The sequence below is a fragment of the Pseudorca crassidens genome, chromosome 20, assembly GCF_039906515.1.
Source record: "Pseudorca crassidens isolate mPseCra1 chromosome 20, mPseCra1.hap1, whole genome shotgun sequence".
In the NCBI taxonomy this organism is placed as follows: Eukaryota; Metazoa; Chordata; class Mammalia; order Artiodactyla; family Delphinidae; genus Pseudorca; species Pseudorca crassidens.
This window is the reverse complement of record NC_090315.1, coordinates 25,691,622-25,713,803: the sequence shown is the minus strand read 5'-3', so window position 1 is coordinate 25,713,803 and position 22,182 is coordinate 25,691,622. Positions and strand designations below refer to the sequence as shown.

At 37.6% G+C, this 22,182-nt stretch overlaps 1 protein-coding gene across 1 annotated transcript in view; it reads left to right on the top strand.

Moving 5' to 3' along the window:
• The window catches only part of SHCBP1 (SHC binding and spindle associated 1), a 37,868-nt gene that overhangs the window by 1,884 nt on the left and 13,802 nt on the right, over positions 1-22,182 (top strand). The window contains exons 2-10 of the mRNA XM_067718299.1: positions 1,774-1,941; positions 2,117-2,232; positions 3,642-3,850; positions 8,404-8,496; positions 12,092-12,325; positions 12,417-12,585; positions 12,928-13,048; positions 17,739-17,870; positions 18,546-18,664. Of these exons, the coding sequence (XP_067574400.1) occupies positions 1,774-1,941; positions 2,117-2,232; positions 3,642-3,850; positions 8,404-8,496; positions 12,092-12,325; positions 12,417-12,585; positions 12,928-13,048; positions 17,739-17,870; positions 18,546-18,664 (1,361 nt within the window). The remainder of the gene's footprint in view (positions 1-1,773; positions 1,942-2,116; positions 2,233-3,641; positions 3,851-8,403; positions 8,497-12,091; positions 12,326-12,416; positions 12,586-12,927; positions 13,049-17,738; positions 17,871-18,545; positions 18,665-22,182) is intronic.

Sequence of the window (22,182 nt, the reverse complement as noted above, 5' to 3'; positions counted from 1 at the left end):
TGGGATCTTCCCGGACTAGGGCACGAAGCCGTGTCCCCTGCATCGGCAGGCGGACTCTCACCCACTGCGCCACCAGGGAAGCCCAACACTTGTTTTCTTGATAGTTTTTCTTATTGATTTTTGGATAATAGTCACCTAATGTGTGTGAGATGATGGTATTATTTCTTTAACAAACATTTATATCTATGTTATGTGGTGGGTACTGTTGTAAGTGATTAACATATAGTTTATTCTCTTAATTTTATTGAAGTTGGCATACTGTTTTCATCTTCCTTTAGGTACAGAGAGATTGTTACACAGCAGGTGAGGTATTGATGTCCTTCTGAGGCTCAGGTGCATTGATAATCTGTAAGCAGGAAGCCCTTCACTACACCTTGGTCATCTTGTTGCCATGTCCAAACTTGTACTGCTCGCTGTACGACAGGCCAATGAATTGAGAGACGAGTTGTTGGGGCAAGGAATAGAGACTTTATTTGGAAAGCCAGCTGACTGAGAAGATGGTGGAATAGAGTCCCAAAGAACCATCTTGCCAAAGTTAGAATTCAGGCTTCCTTTATACTAAAAGGGGAGAGGTTGTGGCTGGTTGTTGCAAACTTCTTGGTGTCAGAATCCTTTGTTCTTGCATCTATCCAGGTAGGTCAGGTCAGGATGTTCCTGTAAACCTACAACAAGACAAATGTTATTCTCTGTTTAGCAACTTTTTATCTCTATATGAGTGGGAAAGTGTTATACCTTTAAAGGTCAGAGCTTTGAGAAGGGGCTATCCTGTGTATTTCAGGCTACAGGCAACATTCTTGTATCAAAAGCAATAGGATACAAAGGGTAAAGTACAAGAAACAGATCCAATATGGAGTCAGATTTGTTCTTCCCTATTACAGTCTGTGGGGTCACATAATTCTGGTGGCCTGAACAGGGGCAGAGAAGTGGAAGGAGGGAGAAAAGAAGGAGAAATATAAGAGGTAAGGGAAGAGAAAGACTGCTGCTAGTAATTGTCTCAGATACCCTTCCTGAGACCACAGGAAAGAAGTTTGCCAGTCTAAATGCTACCCTCAGTATTTATTTAGTAGTCGTTTTGTCTATTAAAAACATCGTATTGCACAGAATTAGATATGTCACTGGCCCAATCACGCCTTGTGAAACATAATTACATACAGCCCAAACCTAATGCAATTAGCATTTTCTAATCCTTTCCTTAGACACAGGCATTGAAATTAGTCAGATGGAACCTAGAAACTTTTGTGAAGTAAACCTTATGCATTATTAACAATCTCTCATCCCTGTTTATTGAGGGGCATTGACAAGCTGATATTGTAGAAATTAGAGGGAGGTTTCAGTTTGTTTGAGATGGAGTATAGGAAATCAGCTCTGTATTTAATGCAGCTTTATGGAATTGTTTTGGAAAAAAATGACTGTAAGCTATGTGACCATTATAACTTGCTAGCTCTAGTAATAATCATAGCCGTGTCCTCTGAAGGAGACCTTGGGTGATTCCCACTTAATTAAAAACAACCCTCTTCCTCACAGAACAGCAGCAAAAACCTAACCCATGAAGGATTTTAAGTCCTTATTGTTTTGAAGTAGAACTTGGATTTTGAGATATTTTTAAATTTAGAAAACTTTTTTTCTGACAATGATAGAGGTAAGTAAAGCATTATACCCAAATCCTTGTTTTTATTTGTTTGGAATTTCTAAGCAAGTATATGAAAATAGAAGCAGTTTATAAGCACTGGAAGTGTCTGGGATAGTTGAGCCTGCCTATTTTTGTTCTCTTAGGTTTGTTTGAAGATGAAGATTCATGCAGTGATTGTAGCAATCATGATAAACCAGGTACTAGTTTACAAAGTTTTGTGCCAGAAGGAAAAACTCTTTTCCCAGAAATGTTCCAGACAAGTCATCTTTTGTTCTATGAGCGATTCAGAGCTTATCAAGATTACATTTTAGGTGAGTAGGTCCTCTTTTTTGCTTCTTTTGTCTTTTAATTTATATGTATTCAGTAGATGGTCTCAGTTCCTCAGACTGCTGTTTGTTGGTTCTGAGAAAGTAGATTTGAGTGGATTTATTAACTTCTCTCTCCTTTATGCAGCCCCAATTCTTATTGTGTTTAATTTTTTTGTAGCTGACTGTAAGGCCTCTGAGGTAAAAGAATTCACAGCTGAGTTCTTAGAGAAGGTCCTTGAACCATCTGGATGGCGGGCAGTCTGGCACACTAATGTGTTCAAGGTGCTGGTTGAGGTAAATTTAATTCTGTTGTTAAGACATTTAGCTAAAAACACTTTCCCTCAGACTGTTGTAGCCACAGTGCTTATTTTTAATTAAGGTTTATGAGCTGATTGAAAATAGCATGTTTTTTACATCTAACTGCCACGGTGTATGAAGTGTTCCACAAATTTTAAAGGCAACTGAGGAGGAGCTACCAGGGAATTGAGGTGGTTTAAGCTTCAGTGTCCTTTAAAAAGGGGAAATGGATTAGAAACCTATGAAGTGAGGGAGGTATTTGAGACCGTTTAAAAAACAAAGAGGCCTAATTATAAAGTCAGTGGGGTTTGAATTGATTTTTTACCTTCTTAGTTGTAGCCCATTAAAGTAGCTCAAACCAAGCGGGCATTTTAAAACTAGCCTATTTTTTGCCTGACAAAGTTGTAGGTATGTGGTTAACCTCTTGATGTTCCATTGCAGAAAGTAAAAACAATCTTATTTTTCAACTGACTGGGCCTTTTACATTAAATTTGCACTCTAATTACAGCTGTGAATTTTTCTCAGTGTGTGTTAACAGGACCCCCCGCTCCGTTAAACTAAAATGGTAAACCAGGGAGTGTGAATGAATACAAGTTGTGGCTGCAGACCCTTTAGAAAATGACATCACATGCTGCAGTGACTATATATGAGGCAACGGTTTGCAAGCAGCTGTTCCTTGTGGATTTTTAAATTTTGGGTTATGCTAATGTCTTTGGTTGCAGTTCAGGCCTATTAATTTGATTATGATAGTAGCTCCCTTCCCCCAACACATCTCAATTCTCTAAAAGCAGTCCAAGTCATTGTTTTAAAAGAGAAATGCGCCAGCCATTCCTCTGCTTAAAAACCTCTAATGCATTGCATTTACCAAAGGCCTGTGCTGGCTTTATGGCTTCTCATTGTGCTAGATAACATGTAAAAGCCAAGCTCCTTCCAATGCCCTTCCTGTCCTGATCTTGCCTCTCTCTCACCTCACCTCCTGCTGCCCGTACCTCATTTCCTTCCTGTGGTTCCAGCAAGAAACACTGTTTCTCTGCCAGCTGCCAAGCTTGTCTCTGCCCCAGGGCCTTTTGCATCTTTCCTGCTCTTCACACGGCTGCTTCCTTTTCATCCCTTTTATCGCAGTTCAGAAGTGACTTCCCCTACCCTCCCAGTAAAACCAGACCACCACCCCTGCTACTTATTCTCTGTCACATACTTGTTGCCATCTTGTTTGTTTATTTGTCCTCTCAATTACGATGTCAGCTCCATGTGGGTACAAGCCAAGCCTGTCTTGTTTATCCTTTATGTTATGGAAGAAGGCTCCCCACTCCCATTTCATGCTTTAAAAAAATCAGGCTGTAAGTAGTGTTTTAGCTGTATCTTAATTTTGATTTGCATATGTTAAGTCACATTATTTTAAATTTCAGATCACAGATGTGGACTTTGCAGCCTTGAAGGCAGTGGTGAGGCTTGCTGATCCGTACCTCTGTGAATCTCAAGTCAGCACTTTTACTTTGGAGTGTATGAAAGAGCTCCTTGATTTGAAGGAACACCGGTTGCCCCTGCAGGAGCTGTGGGTGGTATTTGATGATTCTGGAGTGTTTGACCAGACAGCACTTGCAATTGAGCATATCAGGTAGGAAAAAAGGTTGATAAAAGTAACCTTGTGGCCAAAAACTTTGGATGAAATGCAGTAATTCTGGTCTGTATTATACCTAGATTTAAAACTCAAACTGTAAACTTGGTCACTGCAATATTTAAAAATATTCAAAGACAGTGGAAACTTTTTAAAATTAAAAAAATATTTTCAATGTTTAAAATTTTCAATTTGAGGTAATTTCAGACTTACAGAAAATTTGAGAAAAGTAGTACTAGGGATTCCTGTATAGCCTTCTCTCAGTGTCCCCAAATGTTAACAAAAGATAGGGGATTTTAAAATTTGGTTTGTATATATTTAGAAACTGTCTTAAAAGTTCTGGATGCTAAGGCTATAGTTGATGTACTTGAACATAAGAGGAAAGGAAAGAAGGTAAAGAAGGTGGTATACCATCACTTGTGCACTGATAAGCCTGACATACAGTGTTTTCAAGGATATGTCTGGCCAAAGAATGTTTTGTCAGGCCACTTCCAGGATCCTTAGGGGGTATGTGCCTGCCTTTCAACCTTTTTTGGCTTAGTCGGTTTCCACTTGCATTAATAGGTATGCCTTTTTTAGTTTTTCAGATAACTTTTTTGTCAGATAGTTCCTAATACAGATAGTTCTTTTGAATATTCTTTTTATAAGTATATTTACTAAGGAAGGCTTATTTTTGGCTAATTAAATATGGACTTAGGGGCTTCCCTGGTGGCGCAGTGGTTGAGAGTCCGCCTGCCGATGCAGGGGACACGGGTTCGTGCCCTGGTCCGGGAGGATCCCACATGCCGCGGAGTGGCTAGGCCCGTGAGCCGTGGCCGCTGAGCCTGCGCGTCCGGAGCCTGTGCTCCACAACGGGAGAGGCCACAACAGTGAGAGGCCCGCGTACCGCCAAAAAAAAAAGGACTTATATTCCTCCATGAACTGGAAGATTGGATAATATAAAGGTCATGTTAATAATGTTGCTTGATGTTTTGTAGTTCAAAAAGTACTTTCCAGTTTCTATGCCGTTAGTGAGTGAACCTGGTTTTGCTGAGCTTAATTTGATACTCTACAAAGAAGCAGAGTGTCTTGGGCCCTGCTTCTGACATTTCATAGAAAATTTCTAATTGTATGCAAGGACATTGGACTTGCATACAATGCAAGGACTGTAGGTATTCAATATTAGGTCAAACAACATAAATCTAAAGAACTGGCTTATGTCTAGAACCAAAATAACTCTCTTATGTTTCTCTCACTTAAAAAATCTGTCAGTTGAGGCATATGAAGGTAAAGGGATAATTGACGAGTTTAGGAAATTAGGAATCAGGGAGCTAATCTCTTATGGGTATAGAAGTTGATAGAAAGACAAGTATCTGGAATTAGTAATAGTATTATTTGAAGGCGAGCCTGGCTAAATTTTCTTTATTTTGAGGTGAGGGCTCAGATTCTGGTCAGTGTCCAGAAAAGGTCAAATTATGAGGGTTTTCATTTGTTCATTTTATTCAGTAAGTATTTCAGTGCCAGGTCCTGAGTTGAGGGTGAGATGTGACTGGTGCACAAAACAGACACAATCACCATCACCAGGGAGACGTCAGTCTAAAGGTGGGAGATGAACCTTGATGAAATAATCACATAAAGATAATGTGTATGATTGGAAACTGCAGTGAGTGCTGTGAGGGATTACAGAGTGTTCTAAGACTAGGTCAGGTTGCTGTAATACGGTTATTTCCTGAGGAAATGGTATTTGAACTTGGGTCTGAAGGGTTGGCTAGGTGAAAGTGGTTGTGGCAGTTTAGGGGAGGGAACAGGTTCAGGAACTCAGTGAGTTTAAGGAGCCGGAGGGCCAACGTGGTTAGAACATAGGCAGTAATGGAAGAGACTTAGGAAACCAGCTTAGAGGTTGTCAGGGGTCCGAAGATGCAGGGGTTTGTCAGCCAGTGGACAATTTTTGTCTTTAAGAGCAGTGGGAAACCGCTGAAGGGTTTTCAATCAGCTTTGTGTTTTATGATATGATCAGCTTTGTGTTTTAAAAGGTTTGTTCTGGCTGCTGTGTAGAAAGTAAATGGAGGGGGAAGGGGTAGAGAGATCAGTTAAGAGGCAGAGTGGACTAGGGTGGAGATATGGAGAGTACAGATTAGGCTTATTGAGAAAGTAGGATGGCTAAGACTTGGTGGTAGAGTGGATATGGAAGAAGTCAAGGCTGACTCCCAAGTTTCTGTCTTGAGAGAATAAACACTGGAGGAGGTGCAGATGTGAATGAAATGTGATTGCCTGGTACTGAACTGGTGAGGATATTTGAGCTGGGTCATGAAGTGTAAATATAAGCTTACCAGGTGGAAAAGGTGGAAGGCAGTCTGACCAGCATGTCACAGCGGCTTTGAAAGAGCTTGTGAAATTGGTAGTTTGCACACAGGGTCTCTGAGGCAAGAGAGGTGCTCTAGAGGTGGACTGTGAGTCCATGTAATATCACCAAGCTCAGGAATTTGGATTTTGTTCTGAGGACAGCAAGGAGCCAGCAGAGTCTTTTGGTTGAGTAAGGGCATGCTCAGGTTTGGTTTTTTTTTGGTTTGTTTTTGAGAGATGGACTCTAGAGGGTGAAGAGAATGACAGTCTAATCTATAAGAATTAAGAGATGGCTTCATTTTCACTGCTCCTTCCTTTTCAACTTTTTGACAGTTATATCGTCTGTACTTCCTGGCGTTCCACTAATGCTTCTACTCCTACAGTACCATTGAAATTGTGCTTAAGGTCACTCATATTCTCATATCCAGTCGTCACTCCTCTGAACTCATCTTACCTTGACCTCTTGGTCACATTCTAATTATTTGATCATTCCCATCTTCTTAACATACTCTACTCTCTTTCCAGTTTCTGGGACACCACTTTATGATAGTGTGTCATGGGCTTGCTTTCTTAATAATCTTGGCCAGCTCTTTCCTCTTATGCTCAAACTTTAGAATGTTGAAGTTACCCAGGGCTCAGGCCTAGGCTATCTACACTTCTCTCTCTCTAATCAGCTTTGAAAGCACATTAGAATCTCCTGGAAATTTTCTTTATAGGAGTATTCCAACTACTACATGAAGAAAGAATGATAAGATGAGAATATCAGTATTTTGCAACCCATAATAAAGTAGAGGTTTCAGGCAATGATCATCAATGGCTGCTACAGCCATTGGTGAAAACCTGATAGGGAACTTTGTGGCAGATAAATCAGGCTGACAGTATCTGAATCCATTGGTCATTCTTAAGCTCATCATCAAAAGAGATGACCAGGTATCATGTGCTTGGTGATGAAGCTACATTATACCTCCCTTGAAGTATTCTTGCCAAAAAGTCTTTCCTAAAGACGATCAAGTCCCTAGTCCTTACTATCAGTTTACTAGAAATAAAGGAAACAGAAGGACATGTTAACTGACCCCATGGGGAAGCAATCAGTAAAATTCAGAGTGTGGGAAACTATTAAATAAATTGCAAGGTGAAAAAGAGGGATGGATAATCTATAGAGTAAAAGTGATTTAATTAAATTCAATGGCTGACCCTTGTTTGGACCCTGATGAGCAAGCCAACTGTAAAACAACAGCAACAACAAAAGAGATAATTAGGGAAAACTGAACACTGACTGGATACTTGGTTATTAAGGAATTAAAACTTTTTTTGTATAAAGATTTATTTTAGAGGCACATACTGAAAATTTATGAGTGATATGATATGTCAGAAATTTGCTTTAAAATGATCCAGTGTCAGGATGGTGGAGGTAGGAGAGCAGAGAAGTAAGTGGGTGGAGTAGAGGTGAAATAAGATTGCCTGTGAGTTGATAATTGTTGAAGCTGGTGATGGATACATGGTATTCATGTTTTCATGTTTGCTCTTGTATATGTTTGAAATTTTCCATGATGAAAAATTTGTTAAATCACTTTGGGGAGCTTTAAAAAAATATGGATCCTGCACCCTCCCTCCCCCATCCCCCACCCAAGAGATTCTAGTTTATTGGTCTGGAATAGGGTTGAAAATCAACTTTTAAAAGCTTCTCAGGGGACTCTAATGGGCAGTCAGTGTTGAGAACTACTGCTTTATTTTATGTCCCTGGATGATCTCATCTATTGCTCTAATGCCATCAATATGCTGACAACTTCCAGATTTATGTCTCTAGCCCTGACCTTTTCCTTGAGCTCTGGTCTTGTATATTTATCTGCACTCTTGACATCATCCATTTGGAGTTCAAATAGGCATCTCAACCTGAACATGGTGAAAACAGAACTCTTTATTTTCAACCCTAAACTTGTTTCTCTCCCAGTCTTTTCTATCTTAACAAATGGCACTACTTTCCACCAAGTTACAGATGGTCAATAAATAGTTCTTCTGATAAATAGAAGGTCCTAATAGAATCAATGTTATAGAAAACTTCTTTAGCCAATCCAAAGAAGTTCATGTGTGACTCATGACTATCAAATCTAGCAAATATTCAATCTTCTCTACCATACTTGATAGACTTGTTTTGATTTACTCTTATTCCTCCCAAACCCTAACATTTTAAGCCAGTGATTGAATTTGAGTGATACTAATTTCCTTTCCAGGTTTTTCTATCAGAACATTTGGAGGAGTTGGGATGAAGAAGAAGAGGATGAGTATGATTATTTTGTTAGATGTGTTGAACCTCGATTGAGATTGTAAGTATTTTTTAGTGGCCTTGTACATGTTGGAAAAAATAGCTATTTGTGATTTAATTTCACCTGTGTTTTGTATATACTGTATATATACTCCTACAGATAGAAACAGACTGATATAAAATAGTATAACCCACTGACAAGTTATTAAATAAAAATTGTACAGGTGCAGAGAAACCTACTTTTAGTGTTTATAAACCTACTTGTAGTGTTTTTAGAATCTAAAAGCAGAGAATTCAAGAACATGTAAATTAACAGCTCACTCTTGTAAATTTCAATAAAACTTAATTGAGCTAATATGTTAAAAAGAAACAACCCGTTACTAAACTCAATAAAAACAATTGAAGAACAGTGAAATTAATTGAATTATAGAAGACTTTTTTTTTCTTGAGTACTTTTAAAGACATGGCTTTACTCTTAAGTTCTTACAGTAAAACATAGTAGGCTAAACAGACTTACCTCAGGATGTTTTGTCAAGTTCTTTTCCTTAAATCTTATTTGATAAATAGATGAAAATACTAAATAGTTAATATTGATGGTGAATAAAAATTTCCAAAATACCTAAATACATTCTACTGACTTATCATATTTTGGTAGGGAAAAACCCTTCCATTATAAAAATACCCCAAATTAACCATGCAACCCAAATAGTTGTCCTGCACTGACTTTGTTAAATGTGGCTTCCACTAGATGGTGCTATAAGACCAGGTAACTTTTTGGTACTTGTGCATAGTAATTTAATACGCAGTGCTGCAATAAGAATAAAATTAGACCTTGCAGGCCAAAAAAAGAAAAAAAAATTGTAGAAGGTAATTTTTTTCCCTGTGTGAAAGATGATTTGGTTACATAAGATAAGGCAGTAACCCTTTACATTTCTGTATAACCAATTTGATTTAGTAAGTTTCTCTTCATTTAAACAGTGAATCATAAGTAAAAAATACGTGAGAAGTCTGATTAAGGTTGGTTCTACCTGGTTTAGAATTATGTATGTCTGATTTCAGCTTTTCATAAATTGGCTGTGATTTCTATTTAGCCTTTCCAATTTTTCCATTATGCATTTCCTGTTTTCTCATGGTGTATTCAGTAAAATGCCAGAATTTCAATAAGCTTGCATATTTTCTAGTTTTGATATACTTGCTTTTAAAGAGCAATGATTGGTTTTGATTGAAGGGAAATGTAATGGTAGATGAATATCATGTATCTGGCAAATTTGATCTTTACTTGGAAAATAACTGTATTCCGATTTGACAGTCTTACATGTTCAAACAACAAGAAATGATTTACATACATATCTTATACATCACTGGCAGATGGGAAAGCATAAGGGAGGAATTGTTTTCAGTTATGGAGAAGAAACTATGGTACTTGATGGGGAAACTGGAATGTTATCAAATATAGGCAGACTCTTTAAAAGGTCCCTAGGCTAAGACAGGAGTAGAGCTATTCACAGGCAAGAGTTAAAGGGAATCAAACCATATTGTCTTGATTTTGCACTGTGAAGTAAATATTTTTCCTTTCTAATTCAAAACACTCTGCTTCAGAGCTTATGGGTCTGAGACACAGATGTTGGTTCATTACTTTCAGACTATGAAGTATCACTATAATGAGAAGAAATAAGCTGATTGGCATGGATATTGGAAATGTTAAGAAACTAATTTTAAAATTTGAGTCTTAATCTTTGTAACTTAGTAGATCTGATCAAGCAGTCAGTGGTTGGGCCCCCAATTTCTTGTTTGCAAATTGGATTTCTAGAATATCTTTAAATGAGTATGGATTAACCAAAGCAGACAAAATCCTTGCTTTTCAAGCTTCACCTAATTCATTTACTTGAAAAGTGGGAAAAATATTTTCTATTCATCTTAAATACTATTTAAATGTTCACTGTAACTTGATGTAAATTTGTTTAGGTCTTATTTAGAGCGTGACGAAGTTAAGAAGACATTATCTAAGGCAATCGTACTCAACCTTGGCTGCACATTAGAATTCCCAGGGAACTTTAAAAGATACCCCTCTACTTTTAGAGACTAATTTAATTGGTCTGGATGGGGACCTGATCATCTGTATTTTTAAAAGTTCCCCAGTGATTCTAATAAGCAGCCAAGGTTAAGAAGCTCTGGCCTAAGTCAGTATGCTTTTAACTGAGAAATAAAGCAATTATTTTAAAACGACAAGTAATGACAATAATATTGCAGTTTACTTTCAAATCCATTAATTTCATATCCATTAACTTGATTGTACACTCATAAATTATTGTATCTAGAAGTACTTTTTGTTCTGTCTATATATTTGAGAAGGTTTATAAATTAATAATAAACTTTAAGTGCCAACACAGTTGTCCAATACAAAGTTATTTTGTTTTAATCACTCTCTGGTTTAGTAATAACAGCTTTATTTTTTTCTCAGAATCTCAAAGGCTTATGTTTTTGAAATACTCTAATAATCTTCCTGAGGGAATATTCAGCAAATTCTGCTCCATAGTGCTTTATTTATTTATTTAATATTTTATTTATTTATTTGGCTGCACTGGGTCTTAATTGCGGCACGTTAGAACTTTAGTTGCAGCATGCGAACTCTTAGTTGCGGCATGTGGGGTCTAGTTCCCTGACCAGGGATCAAACCCGGGCCCCCTGCATTGGGAGTGTGGAGTCTTAACCACTGAACCACCAGGGAAGTCCCCTCCATAGTGCTTTAAATGCAGGGGAGGGGGACTTCCCTGGTAGTCCAGTGGTTAAGAATCTGCCTTTCAATGCAGGGGACGTGATTTCAATCCCCTTAGTCAGGGAACTAAGATCCCACATACCGTGGGGCAACTAAGCCAGTGTGCCACAACTACCATGCCCATGTGCCACAGCTAGAGAGCCCACGTGCCACAACTACTGAGCCCTCGCGCTCTGGAGCCCGTGCTCCACAACTAGAGAGCCCGTGTGCTGCAACTATTGAGCCCGCGCACTCTAGAGCCCCTGCGCCACAACTAGAGAAGCCTGCGCACTGCAACGAAAGGCCCATGCACTGCAACAAAAGATCCCACATACCGCAACGAAGATCCCGTGTGCCTCAACTAAGACCTGATGCAGCCAAATAAATTAAAAAAAAAAAACTAAACTAAATTATAAAAATAAGTAAGTATAGGGAAGGACTAGATGATTTGCATCATTTAAAATTTTTGATCCTATAAATGTGGTAATCTTAAACATTGTTATGAAACTACTTGGGATACTATCCTCACCACCCCTACCTCCAGGTTGCCCTCTGCCACCCACTTATTAAGATTTTGAATCTAATATATGAGAAAATAATTTCTTGTTAAGTAATGATTACAAATTGTGCAACATGAACTCTCAGTGTTTCAAAAACACAAATGCTTGGATCTAAGGAAAAAAAAATAGCAACTCCTCAAAAGAGAAAAGTTAGTGACCTTAATGAAGTGGTCCTTAAAGCTTTCAATAGCTTTCACCTACTCAGTAAGACTTAACATGTTCCTGAGTTGCATACTATGAAACACTTTTCTTACGGGGTCTTTGAGGACTGAATGGGTGTCTTAATGATGGGAAAATGTGTCTGAAAGGCAGTGGGTTTCAATTTGCTTTTAAACTTTCAGGCATTATGACATTCTTGAAGACCGAGTTCCTTCAGGACTTATTGTTGACTATCAAGATCTGTTGACTCAATGTGAGGAGAGTTACAGGAAATTTTTAAATCTGAGAAGCAGTTTGTCAAATTGTAACTCTGATTCTGAGCAGGAAAACATCTCCATGGTGGAAGGGTTAAAATTGTATTCAGAGATTGAACAGTTGAAACAAAAGCTAAAACTCATTGAGAATCCTTTGTTGAGGTATGTGTATCTTTGTTCTTCCCAACTAGTTGGCATCTTTTCTAACCAGCTATGTTACTGAGAACTGACAGGTCTGTTTGGTTTCTTTAAGATATGTGTTTGGTTATCAGAAGAATTCTAATATACAAGCAAAAGGCATCCGTCCCAGTGGCCAGAAGGTCACCCATGTGGTCTCCTCCACCATGACGACTGGTCTGCTGCAGTCCCTGGTCAGGGATAAGCTTTGTCCAGAGCCTTGTAAGGAAGAAATAGAAATTCAGGTAAAAGGAGAGTTTCTTGCTCCAGGTGGCTTTTTTTTCTTCAGATTCACTCCAGGCTTTCCTGAATTCTACAAAAAGTTTTTAGGAGTTTCCCAGAGCTGGTTTTCTGTGAAATGGAAAGCAGTGAGAGCACCACCTTTCTGCAGTATTAGTCAGTTATCAACCATGCACTGAGCTCAGTGCAGTAGCAAAGGAGGCACTGAGCTCAGTGCAGTAGTAAGGGAGATACCTACATACGTAGTTTTGGCTCCCTTTTGAAAATGAGACATGAAGGCACCTGGAGTAATACTCAGGTTGCATTTGAGGGGTATATATTTGCAATATGTTGTTGTTGTTTTCTAGTTCCATAGTGATCCGTTGTCTGCTATAAATGCCTGCTATGAGGGCGACACTGTTATTGTTTGTCCTGGCCGTTACGTGGTACATGGTACGTTCTCCATCGCTGACTCCATTGAGTTAGAAGGTGAGTATGGAAGATCATACAACCAAACTGTCGTGCATGATACGCTTAAGATAACAGTAAATCACTGATCTTGTTGAAGCTCCAAGAATTTGATTTCGACCCATTTGATTTCAAATGAGTTGCCTTGAAACATTAAGGGTTTTTGGAGTGTACAGGTTATTGACTCAGTGTTTGAGCAACATGAGGTGTGACTCTTTGTGGCATTATAAATGTTGGGAAAACAAAAACATAGAGAAAAAAAGACCATTAGGAAGAAGTATAATTCCAGATTATAGGTGGTTGGTGAAAAGGAAATTCATTATTAGAATTAAAAAAAACATTCCAAGCAATATTTTTTAATTTGTTGCTTCCTCTTATTTCATATATGTTGTGGACATATTGGTGCTTTTTTTTTTTTTAATTTAGCTTACTTTTGTGAAAGGTATAGGTCCAACTTGAAATTAGATGCAAAATCTTTATCTTAATTCTTTAAAAGCTTGTTGAATGTCACAAGTTCTAAAGTGTACTTTTGAGAACATTAATGTTGAAAGAGTCTTTTAAAAACAACTTTATTTATTTATTTAATTTTTGGCTGCGTTGGGTCTTCGTTGCTGTGCGCGGGCTTTCTCTAGTTGTGGTGAGCGGGGGCTACTCTTCGTTGCCGTGCAAGGGCTTCTCATTGCAGTGGCTTCTCTTGTGCAGCACGGACTCTAGGCGCATGGGCTTCAACAGTTGTGGTAGGTGTGCTCAGTAGTTGTGGCTCGCGAACTCCAAAGCGCAGCCTCAGTAGTTGTGGCACTCGGGCTTAATTGCTCCGTGGCATGTGGGATCTTCCCGGACCAGGGATCAAACCCATGTCCCCTGCATTGGCAGGCGGATTCTTAACCACTGCACCACCAGGGAAGTCCTAAAAATAACTTTTTAGGAGTTGAAATCTTATTGTACATTTAGAGTGATTCCTAAATTTAGGTTACTTTACAGTAGTTCACCTTGGTCCTTTGTATTTGCATAGCGTGTCAAATTTAGATGCACCTGTTCAACTATTTACCAGAAGAGCTTCAAGTTAGCAATAAAGCTTGTCATGCAAAAAATCATATATCATTTTGGGACTGGAGCAGCTGTTCACAAACTGCTTAAGCTATGTTCTTTAATTTTATCTTTTCGAGAGTTCTTAATGGAAGCAAGGCTGGGAATTTAATTTCCTGCTGTTCACTAGTACACCACCTCATCCCCTTTTTTGTTTTATGTGTGTAATTTTTGTTCTTTTTCCACTCCAATATTTGATATATAATAGATGTGTGTTTATAAACATCTGCAGGATAAAGCACTACAATAAAAACACTTCATTTTTTTGGCATAGTGCAAACAGCATTGCTATTACAGATTGTATGGTGGATAAGCATTCTTCCTAGATTGTTGAGGAAATTATAATGTGATTGCCAACATGTCATAAATAAACATATAGAATTCTGATAGTTAAGTGTAAGAATGACTGTAAATTTATGAACAGAGGGCATTTCTGAGAATTTGGGGAATCAGGTGATATCTCTAGTCTGAATATATGGAGTACTTGTTCACGAGTAAGATTAAAGCTTATCTGATAGCTTTTCTGATCTATAGCTGACACTTACAACAAGAGATATATATCGAGTACCTGCTATTTGCAGGGTATTAACAGTACTTATAATAGGATTTTTCTTTCTTGTTTAGAAAATCCATTCAGTTTGGCGAGGGCTTTGTGTTTTAAACTGCTAAGATTATGTAATTTGTTTATGTAATAACTTGTTTATATAATGTAATATGGCCATTCTTTTTATATTTTTAATTTTTCACATGATAGAAAGCCATAGCTATTATAAAAATGTGCAAAGTACAGGTAGACACATAAAAAGAATCAGGGAAGGACTTTCCTGGTGGTGCAGTGGTTAAGAATCCGCCTGCCAATGCAGGGGACATGGGTTCAGTCCCTAGTCCGGGAAGATCCCACATGCCATGGAGCAACTAAGACCACGCACAACAACTACTGAGCCTGTGCTCTAGGGCCTGCAAGCCACAGCTACTGAGCCCCTGTGCCGCAACTACTGAAATCCATGCACCTACAGCCCATGCTCTTCAACAAGAGAGGCCACTGCAGTGAGAAGCCCGTGCACCACAACGAAGAGTAGACCCCGCTTGCCGCAACTAGAGAAAGCCCATGCGCAGCAATGAAGACCCAATGCAGCCAAAAATAAATATAAAAAAAAAAAAGAATCGGGAAAGAAATTTACTCACAATCTAATCATCCAGAATTCACCACTGGTAGCATTCCTGTGTGTGGAGTCCTCTTGCATTCTCTAGTGTCCCCAAAGGCTTGTCTGTACTCTTCAAGTGTAGAAAACTTTAGTGACTTTGCCTGTTTAATGTTGTCACTGCTTTCATTTACTCAAGCAAAGACTCAGCTTTAGACAGTGAGAGTTATTTCTTAAAGCTTTGTCTGTGTGATTCTGTTTTATGATAAAAGTCAGGCAGGGTTTTCTAGTTTTCTGATACTCCAGTTTTTCATAAACCCATTCAGAGGTCTGACCTGTATTATTAGTTTGATTAAGATTTGTAGATCCCACTACTGGGCATATACCCTGAGAAAACCATAATTCAAGAAGAGTCATGTACCAAAATGTTCATTGCAGCTCTATTTATAATAGCCAGGACATGGAAACAACCTAAGTGCCCATCATCGGATGAATGGATAAAGAAGATGCGGCACATATATACAACGGAATATTACTCAGCCATAAAAAGAAACGAAATTGAGCTATTTGTAATGAGGTGGATAGACCTAGAGTCTGTCATACAGAGTGAAGTAAGTCAGAAAGAAAAAGACAAATACCGTATGCTAACACATATATATGGAATTTAAGAAAAAAAAATGTCATGAAGAACCTAGGGGTAAGACAGGAATAAAGACACAGACCTACTGGAGAACGGACTTGAGGATATGGGGAGGGGGAAGGGTGAGCTATGACAGGGTGAGAGAGAGGCATGGACATATATACACTAACAAACGTAAGGTAGGTAGCTAGTGGGAAGCAGCCGCATAGCACAGGGATATCGGCTCGGTGCTTTCTGACCGCCTGGAGGGGTGGGATAGGGAGGGTGGGAGGGAGGGAGATGCAAGAGGGAAGAGATATGGGAACATATGTATATGTATAACTGATTCACTTTGTTATAAAGCAGAAACTAACACACCATTGTAAAGCAATTATACCCCAATAAAGATGTTAAAAAAAAAAAAAAGATTTGTAGAGAACAAAGTTTTTTATTGGTTAACAAGGTAGACCTATCTTTCCAATAGCTAAAACTGTTCTAAGTCAGTTTGTCAGATTTTGTCAATCTGTTTAAGAGAATATAAAATTTAGAAAATCTTGAGAAATGCCTAGGCTTTTTCAAACCTAATTATGATAGAATAATAGAATCTTAGAGTTGGGAAATAAAAAACTTGTAGGGCTAAAAGCTTCAGAGCCCTCTGACCCAGCTGTGAGTACTTAGATTATTACTATTTTTTTTAACTTATTTATTTATTTTTATTTTTTAACATCTTTATTGGAGTATAATTGCTCTCCAATGGTGTGTTAGTTTCTGCTTTATAACAAAGTGAATCAGCTATATGTATACATATATCCCCATATCTCCTCCCTCTTGCATCTCCCTCCCACCCTCCCTGTCCCACCCCTCTAGGTGGTCACAAAGCACCGAGCTGATCTCTCTGTGCTATGCAGCTGCTTCCCACTAACTATCGATTTTACATTTGTTAGTGTATATATGTCCATGCCACTCTCTCACTTGGTCCCAGCTTACCCTTCCCCCTCCCCATGTCCTCAAGTCCATCCTCTATGTCTGCATCTTTATTTCTGTCCTGCCCCTGGGTTCTTCAGAAGCTTTTTTTTTTTTTTTTTTTTTTTTAGGTTCCATATATATGTGTTAGCATCCGTATTTGTTTTTCTCTTTCTGACTTACTTCACTCTGTATGACAGACTCTAGGTCCATACACTTCACTACAAATGACTCAATTTCGTTTCTTTTTATGGCTGAGTAATAGTCCGTTATATATATGTGCCACATCTTCTTTATCCATTCATCTGTCAATGGACACTTAGTTTGCTTCCATGTCCTGGCTATTGTAAATAGTGCTGCAATGAACATTGTGGTACATGACTCTTTTTGAATTATGGTTTTCTCAGGGTATATGCCCAGTAATGGGATTGCTAGGTCATATGGTAGTTCTATTTTTAGTTTTTTAAGGAACTTCCATACTGTTCTCCATAGTGGCTGTATCAATTTACATTCCCACCAGCAGTGCAAGAGGTTTCCCTTTTCTCCACACCCTCTCCAGCATTTATTGTTTGTAGATTTTTTGATGATGGCCATTCTGTTACTATTTTTTTTAATAGCAGTTTTGTAAGTGACTTTAGTGCTGAAACTAGTATGAGATGGTTGATAGGGGGTAGTCTTCCTGATATGCAGGCAACTTGAGGAGTTGTTATTAAAAATTGTATACCTTGGTAAAAATTAAGCAAGATATGTGGAGAGATAATTAGATTTTATTTAAATGTAACTGGATTAACTGGTCTCAGATATCATTTGGAGTCATTTGAAATAGAGGAATCTGTCATAGAAATTTTGTGTTTAGCCATTTCCCCTCACCTATCTTAAATGTTCTTGCTCTCTTCCTTAGGATATGGTCTACCAGATGATATTGTGATAGAAAAGAGAGGCAAAGGAGACACTTTTGTGGATTGTACGGGTGTGGATATTAAAATCTCAAGCATAAAATTTGTTCAGCATGATGCTGTGGAAGGAATCTTAAGTAAATATCTGAATATTTCATGTATTATTTGTTCCAGACTTTGAAGGAAAACTGTACTTTCCCTGAAAGATAGAATTTAATAAAATGCCACTCTTGAGTAGCATGCAAGGCGGATTAATTATTTATGTACATAGCTTGACGACTGAGGAAGCTTACTCTAAAGTGAAAAATAGTTCAATGTATTCTTGAAAATTTGTTAGTTTAATATTTGTTTCTGTGTGATCATTTTTTTTCTTTTAAAACATTCCAGTATTGTGGTCTGTGTTCTTTGTATTTGACTTAGCCCTGGACTCAAACCAGCTATCTTCACATTGTGATAGTATTTATTTCCTGGAATTTGTATCCCTTATTTTGAATTGGGCCTCCTTTTCTTCTCTCTTCTAAGATAGTCATGAAAGTTACTTTCTGATATTTTTTTTTGTAATGAGAAGTGCTTTTTAACTTGATTTTGCATTTCTGAGGGCAAGTCATTCTTTTTTAAGAATGCTGCTTTTAGATTTTATCAATAGAAAATAACTCAAAATAGTCATTGTTTTATAAATTATGAATTCATAATTCCAGTAACAGAGTTTAAATGAGAAATATTTAGACTGTATCTAATATCAGCTCTAGGCCATTTCTAATATTGGAAAAGACACATTACTTAAAGTATTTGATTGCATGTTTTCATCATAGTTATTCACCGTGGCAAGACTACATTGGAAAACTGTGTTTTGCAGTGTGAAACTACAGGAGTCACAGTACGAACATCAGCAGAATTTTTAATGAAGAGCTCAGATTTATATGGTGCCAAGGTATGATAATCTCTTATGGGAAGTAGTTTAAGTTCTAAATAAGTAAATAAAATGTCCTGGGACAAGATGTAAATGCATACTCCTGTTCCCTTTCTTCAAAGAAGTTCAGATCCTTCCGTGTACTAAGTCAGCCAGACTCAACTGTATAAGGTTCTTCTTATTTAGCATTTTCAAAACAGAGGTTAGGAAGAAAATAATAAATCTCACAGTTTCTCTGTCATACCTTTAAAAGAGGTTAGACCCTTTAAGTTGTAACTATGTAAATGATGTTGTAGCAACTGAGGCTGCGTTGATTTTTTTAAATTAAATTTTTATTTTGAGATTGTAGATTCACATTCTGTTGTAAGAAGTAATACAGAGGTAGTCTGTATGTGTATCCTTTACCAGTTTCCTCTAATTGTAACATCTTCCAAAACTATAGTACAGTATCACAACCAGGATAAGATTGATTCAGTCAAGTTGAATATTTCCATCACTAGAAGGATCCTCCATGTTGCCCTTTAAAGCCATATCTAGGTGCCTCTCCTTCTGACTTCATTAATCACAGGCAGACGCTAATCTGTTCTCCATTTCTGTTATTTCATCATTTCAAGAATGTTATATAAATAGAATCATACAATATACAACCTTTTGGAATTGGCTTTTCTCACTCAGCACAGTTCTCTGGAGCTTCACCCAGGTTGTTGCATGTACCAATAGGTTGTTCTTTTTTATTGCTAAGTAGTATTCCTTGTATGGTTGTTCCACAGTTTAACTGTTCACTTGTTGAAGGACATCTGGATTGTTTCCAGTTTTTGGCTTTTGTAAATAAAGCTGCTATAAACATTGGTGTACAGGTTTTTGTGCAAACATCGTTTTCATTTCTCTGGGGTAAATGCCTAGGAATGCAGTTGCAGGGCACGTGGTTAGTTGCATGCTTACTTTCTTTAAGAAACTGCCAAACTTTTCCAGAGTAGTTGCACCAGTTTACATTCCCACTAGCAATGTTTGAGTGATCCAGTTTCTCCATATCCTAAGCAGCACTTGGTATTTTCACTACTTTTTAATTTTAGCCATTCTGATAGGTGTGTGGTTTTAATTTGCATTTCCCTAGTGGTTAATGATGTTGAACATTTTTCATATGCTTATTTGCCATCCTTATCTTCAGTGAAATGTGTATTCATGACTTTTGTCCATTTTCTAATTGGATTGTTCGTTCTTTTTTACTATAGAGTTTTAAGAGTTCTTTATAAATTCTAGATATGAATCCCTAATTGGGTATGTCATTTACAGATATCTTATGCTAGTTTGTAGCTTGTTTTTTCATCATTTTCACATGGGCTTTTGCAGAGCAAAGTTTTAAAATTTGATGAAGCCCGATTTATCAATTTTTCCTTTTATGTGTAAGAACTCTTTGTCTAGCCCTAGGGTGCAAAGATTTTCTCCTTTTTTTCTTTTTTTCAGTTTTATAGTTTACATTTTACATTTAAGGTCATGAACCATTTTTGAGTTAATTTTGGTATAAGGTGAGTTTTAGGTCAAAGTTCATTTATTTGCTTATGGATGTCCAGTGGTAACTGCACCATTTCTTGAAAAGTCTATCCTTAAATAAATTGGTTTTGTATTTTTATAGTTTTTTTTTTTTTTTTTTTTTTTTTTTTTGCGGTACGCGGGCCTCTCACTGCTGTGGCCTCTCCTGCTGCGGAGCACAGGCCCCGGATGCACAGGCCCAGTGGCCATGACTGATGGGACGAGCCGCTCCGCGGCATGTGGGATCCTCCCGGACCGGGGCATGAACCCGTGTCCCCTGCATCGGCAGGCGGACTCTCACCCACTGTGCCACCAGGGAAGCCCTGGTTTTGTATTTTTATCAAAAATAATTTGGGTATGTTTTTGTGGGCCAATTTCTGGGTTCTCTGGTAGAATAATTCCTCCCACTCTCACTTGTCTTTTTTTTAAATTGTTGCAGCTATTCTAGTTCCTTTGCCTTTCAATATAAATTCTAGAAATATCTTGTTCGTATCTACAAAAAGTCTTGCTAAGATTTTAATAGGACTTTCAATAAACCTATATATCAATGTGGGGAGAATGGACATCTTTTTTTACGTTGAGTCTTCCAATCTGTGAACATGGTATGTCTCTCCATTTATTTAGATCTTTGATTTTTTTCATCAGCATTGTGTAGTTTCAACGTACAAGTCTTGTATATGTTTTTATAGATTTGTACCTAAACATTTCATTGTAAGTGATATTATATTTTTAATTTATTGTGCTTATTGCTAGTATATTGAGATACAATTGATTTTTGTATGTTTGTTTATATCCTGTGACCTTGCTGAACCTTCTTATTAGTTCTAGGAGTGTTTTTATAGATTTCATGGAATTTTTCTATGTAGACAGTCATGTCATCTACAAATAGAGACAGTTTATTTCTTCCTTTCCAGTCTGTTTACCTTTGGTTTCCTTTTCTTGCCTTATGGCACTGACTAGAACTTCCAGCGTTTGTGTTGAATAAGAGTGGTGAGAGTAGATATCCTTACCTTGGTCTTGATATTGGGGGACTGTATTCAGTATTGTATTGTTAAGTATAAGGTGTTTTTTGCTTTTTTAAGAATTAAAAAAAATCCTTTTTCAGCTTTATTGAGGTGTAATTGACAGAACTTTTATATATTTAAGGTGTCCAATGTGATGATTTCATATAAATATACATTATGAAATGATCATCACAGTCAAGCATTCATTACCTCACATCATTACCTTTTTTTTAATTCCCCATCCGCTCTTCCCTCTGGCAACCACCTGTTTGTTCTCTGCATATATGACTTTGTTTCTGTTTTGTTTGTTCGTTTGTTTTGTTTTTTAGATTCCACATATAAGTGAAATCATACACTATTTGTCTTTCTCTGTCTAACTTATTTCACTTCGTATAATACTGTCTAGGTCCATCTTAGTCGTCGCAAATGGCAAGATTTCATTCTTTTTTATGGCCAAGTAATATTCCATTTGTGTGTGTGTGTGACACTACATCTTCTTTAATCCATTCATCTGTTGTTAGGCACTTAGGTTGCTTCCATATCTTGGCTATTGTAAATAATGCTGCAACGAACATACATTTTTTGAGGTACGTATATTGTTTTGAATTAGTGTTTTCGTATTCTCATATAAATACCCAGGTGTGGAATTGCTGGATTGTATGGTAGTTCTGTTTTTAATTTATAGAGGACTCTCCTTACTGTTTTCCATAGTGGCTGCACCAACTTACATTCCTACCAACAGTGTGCTACAATTTCCTTTTCTCCACATCCTTGCAACACTTACTGCTTATTGTCTTTTTGTTAATAGCCATTCTGACAGGTGTGAGGTGATATCTCATTGTGATTTTGATTTGCATTTCCCTGTTGATTAGTTATGCTGAGCACCTTTTCATGTGCATGTTGACCATCTCTATGTCTTCTTTGGTAAAATGTCTTATTAGGATCCATTTTTTAATCTGGTTGTTTTGTTTTGTTTTTATGTTGAGCTGTATGAGTTCTTTGTAT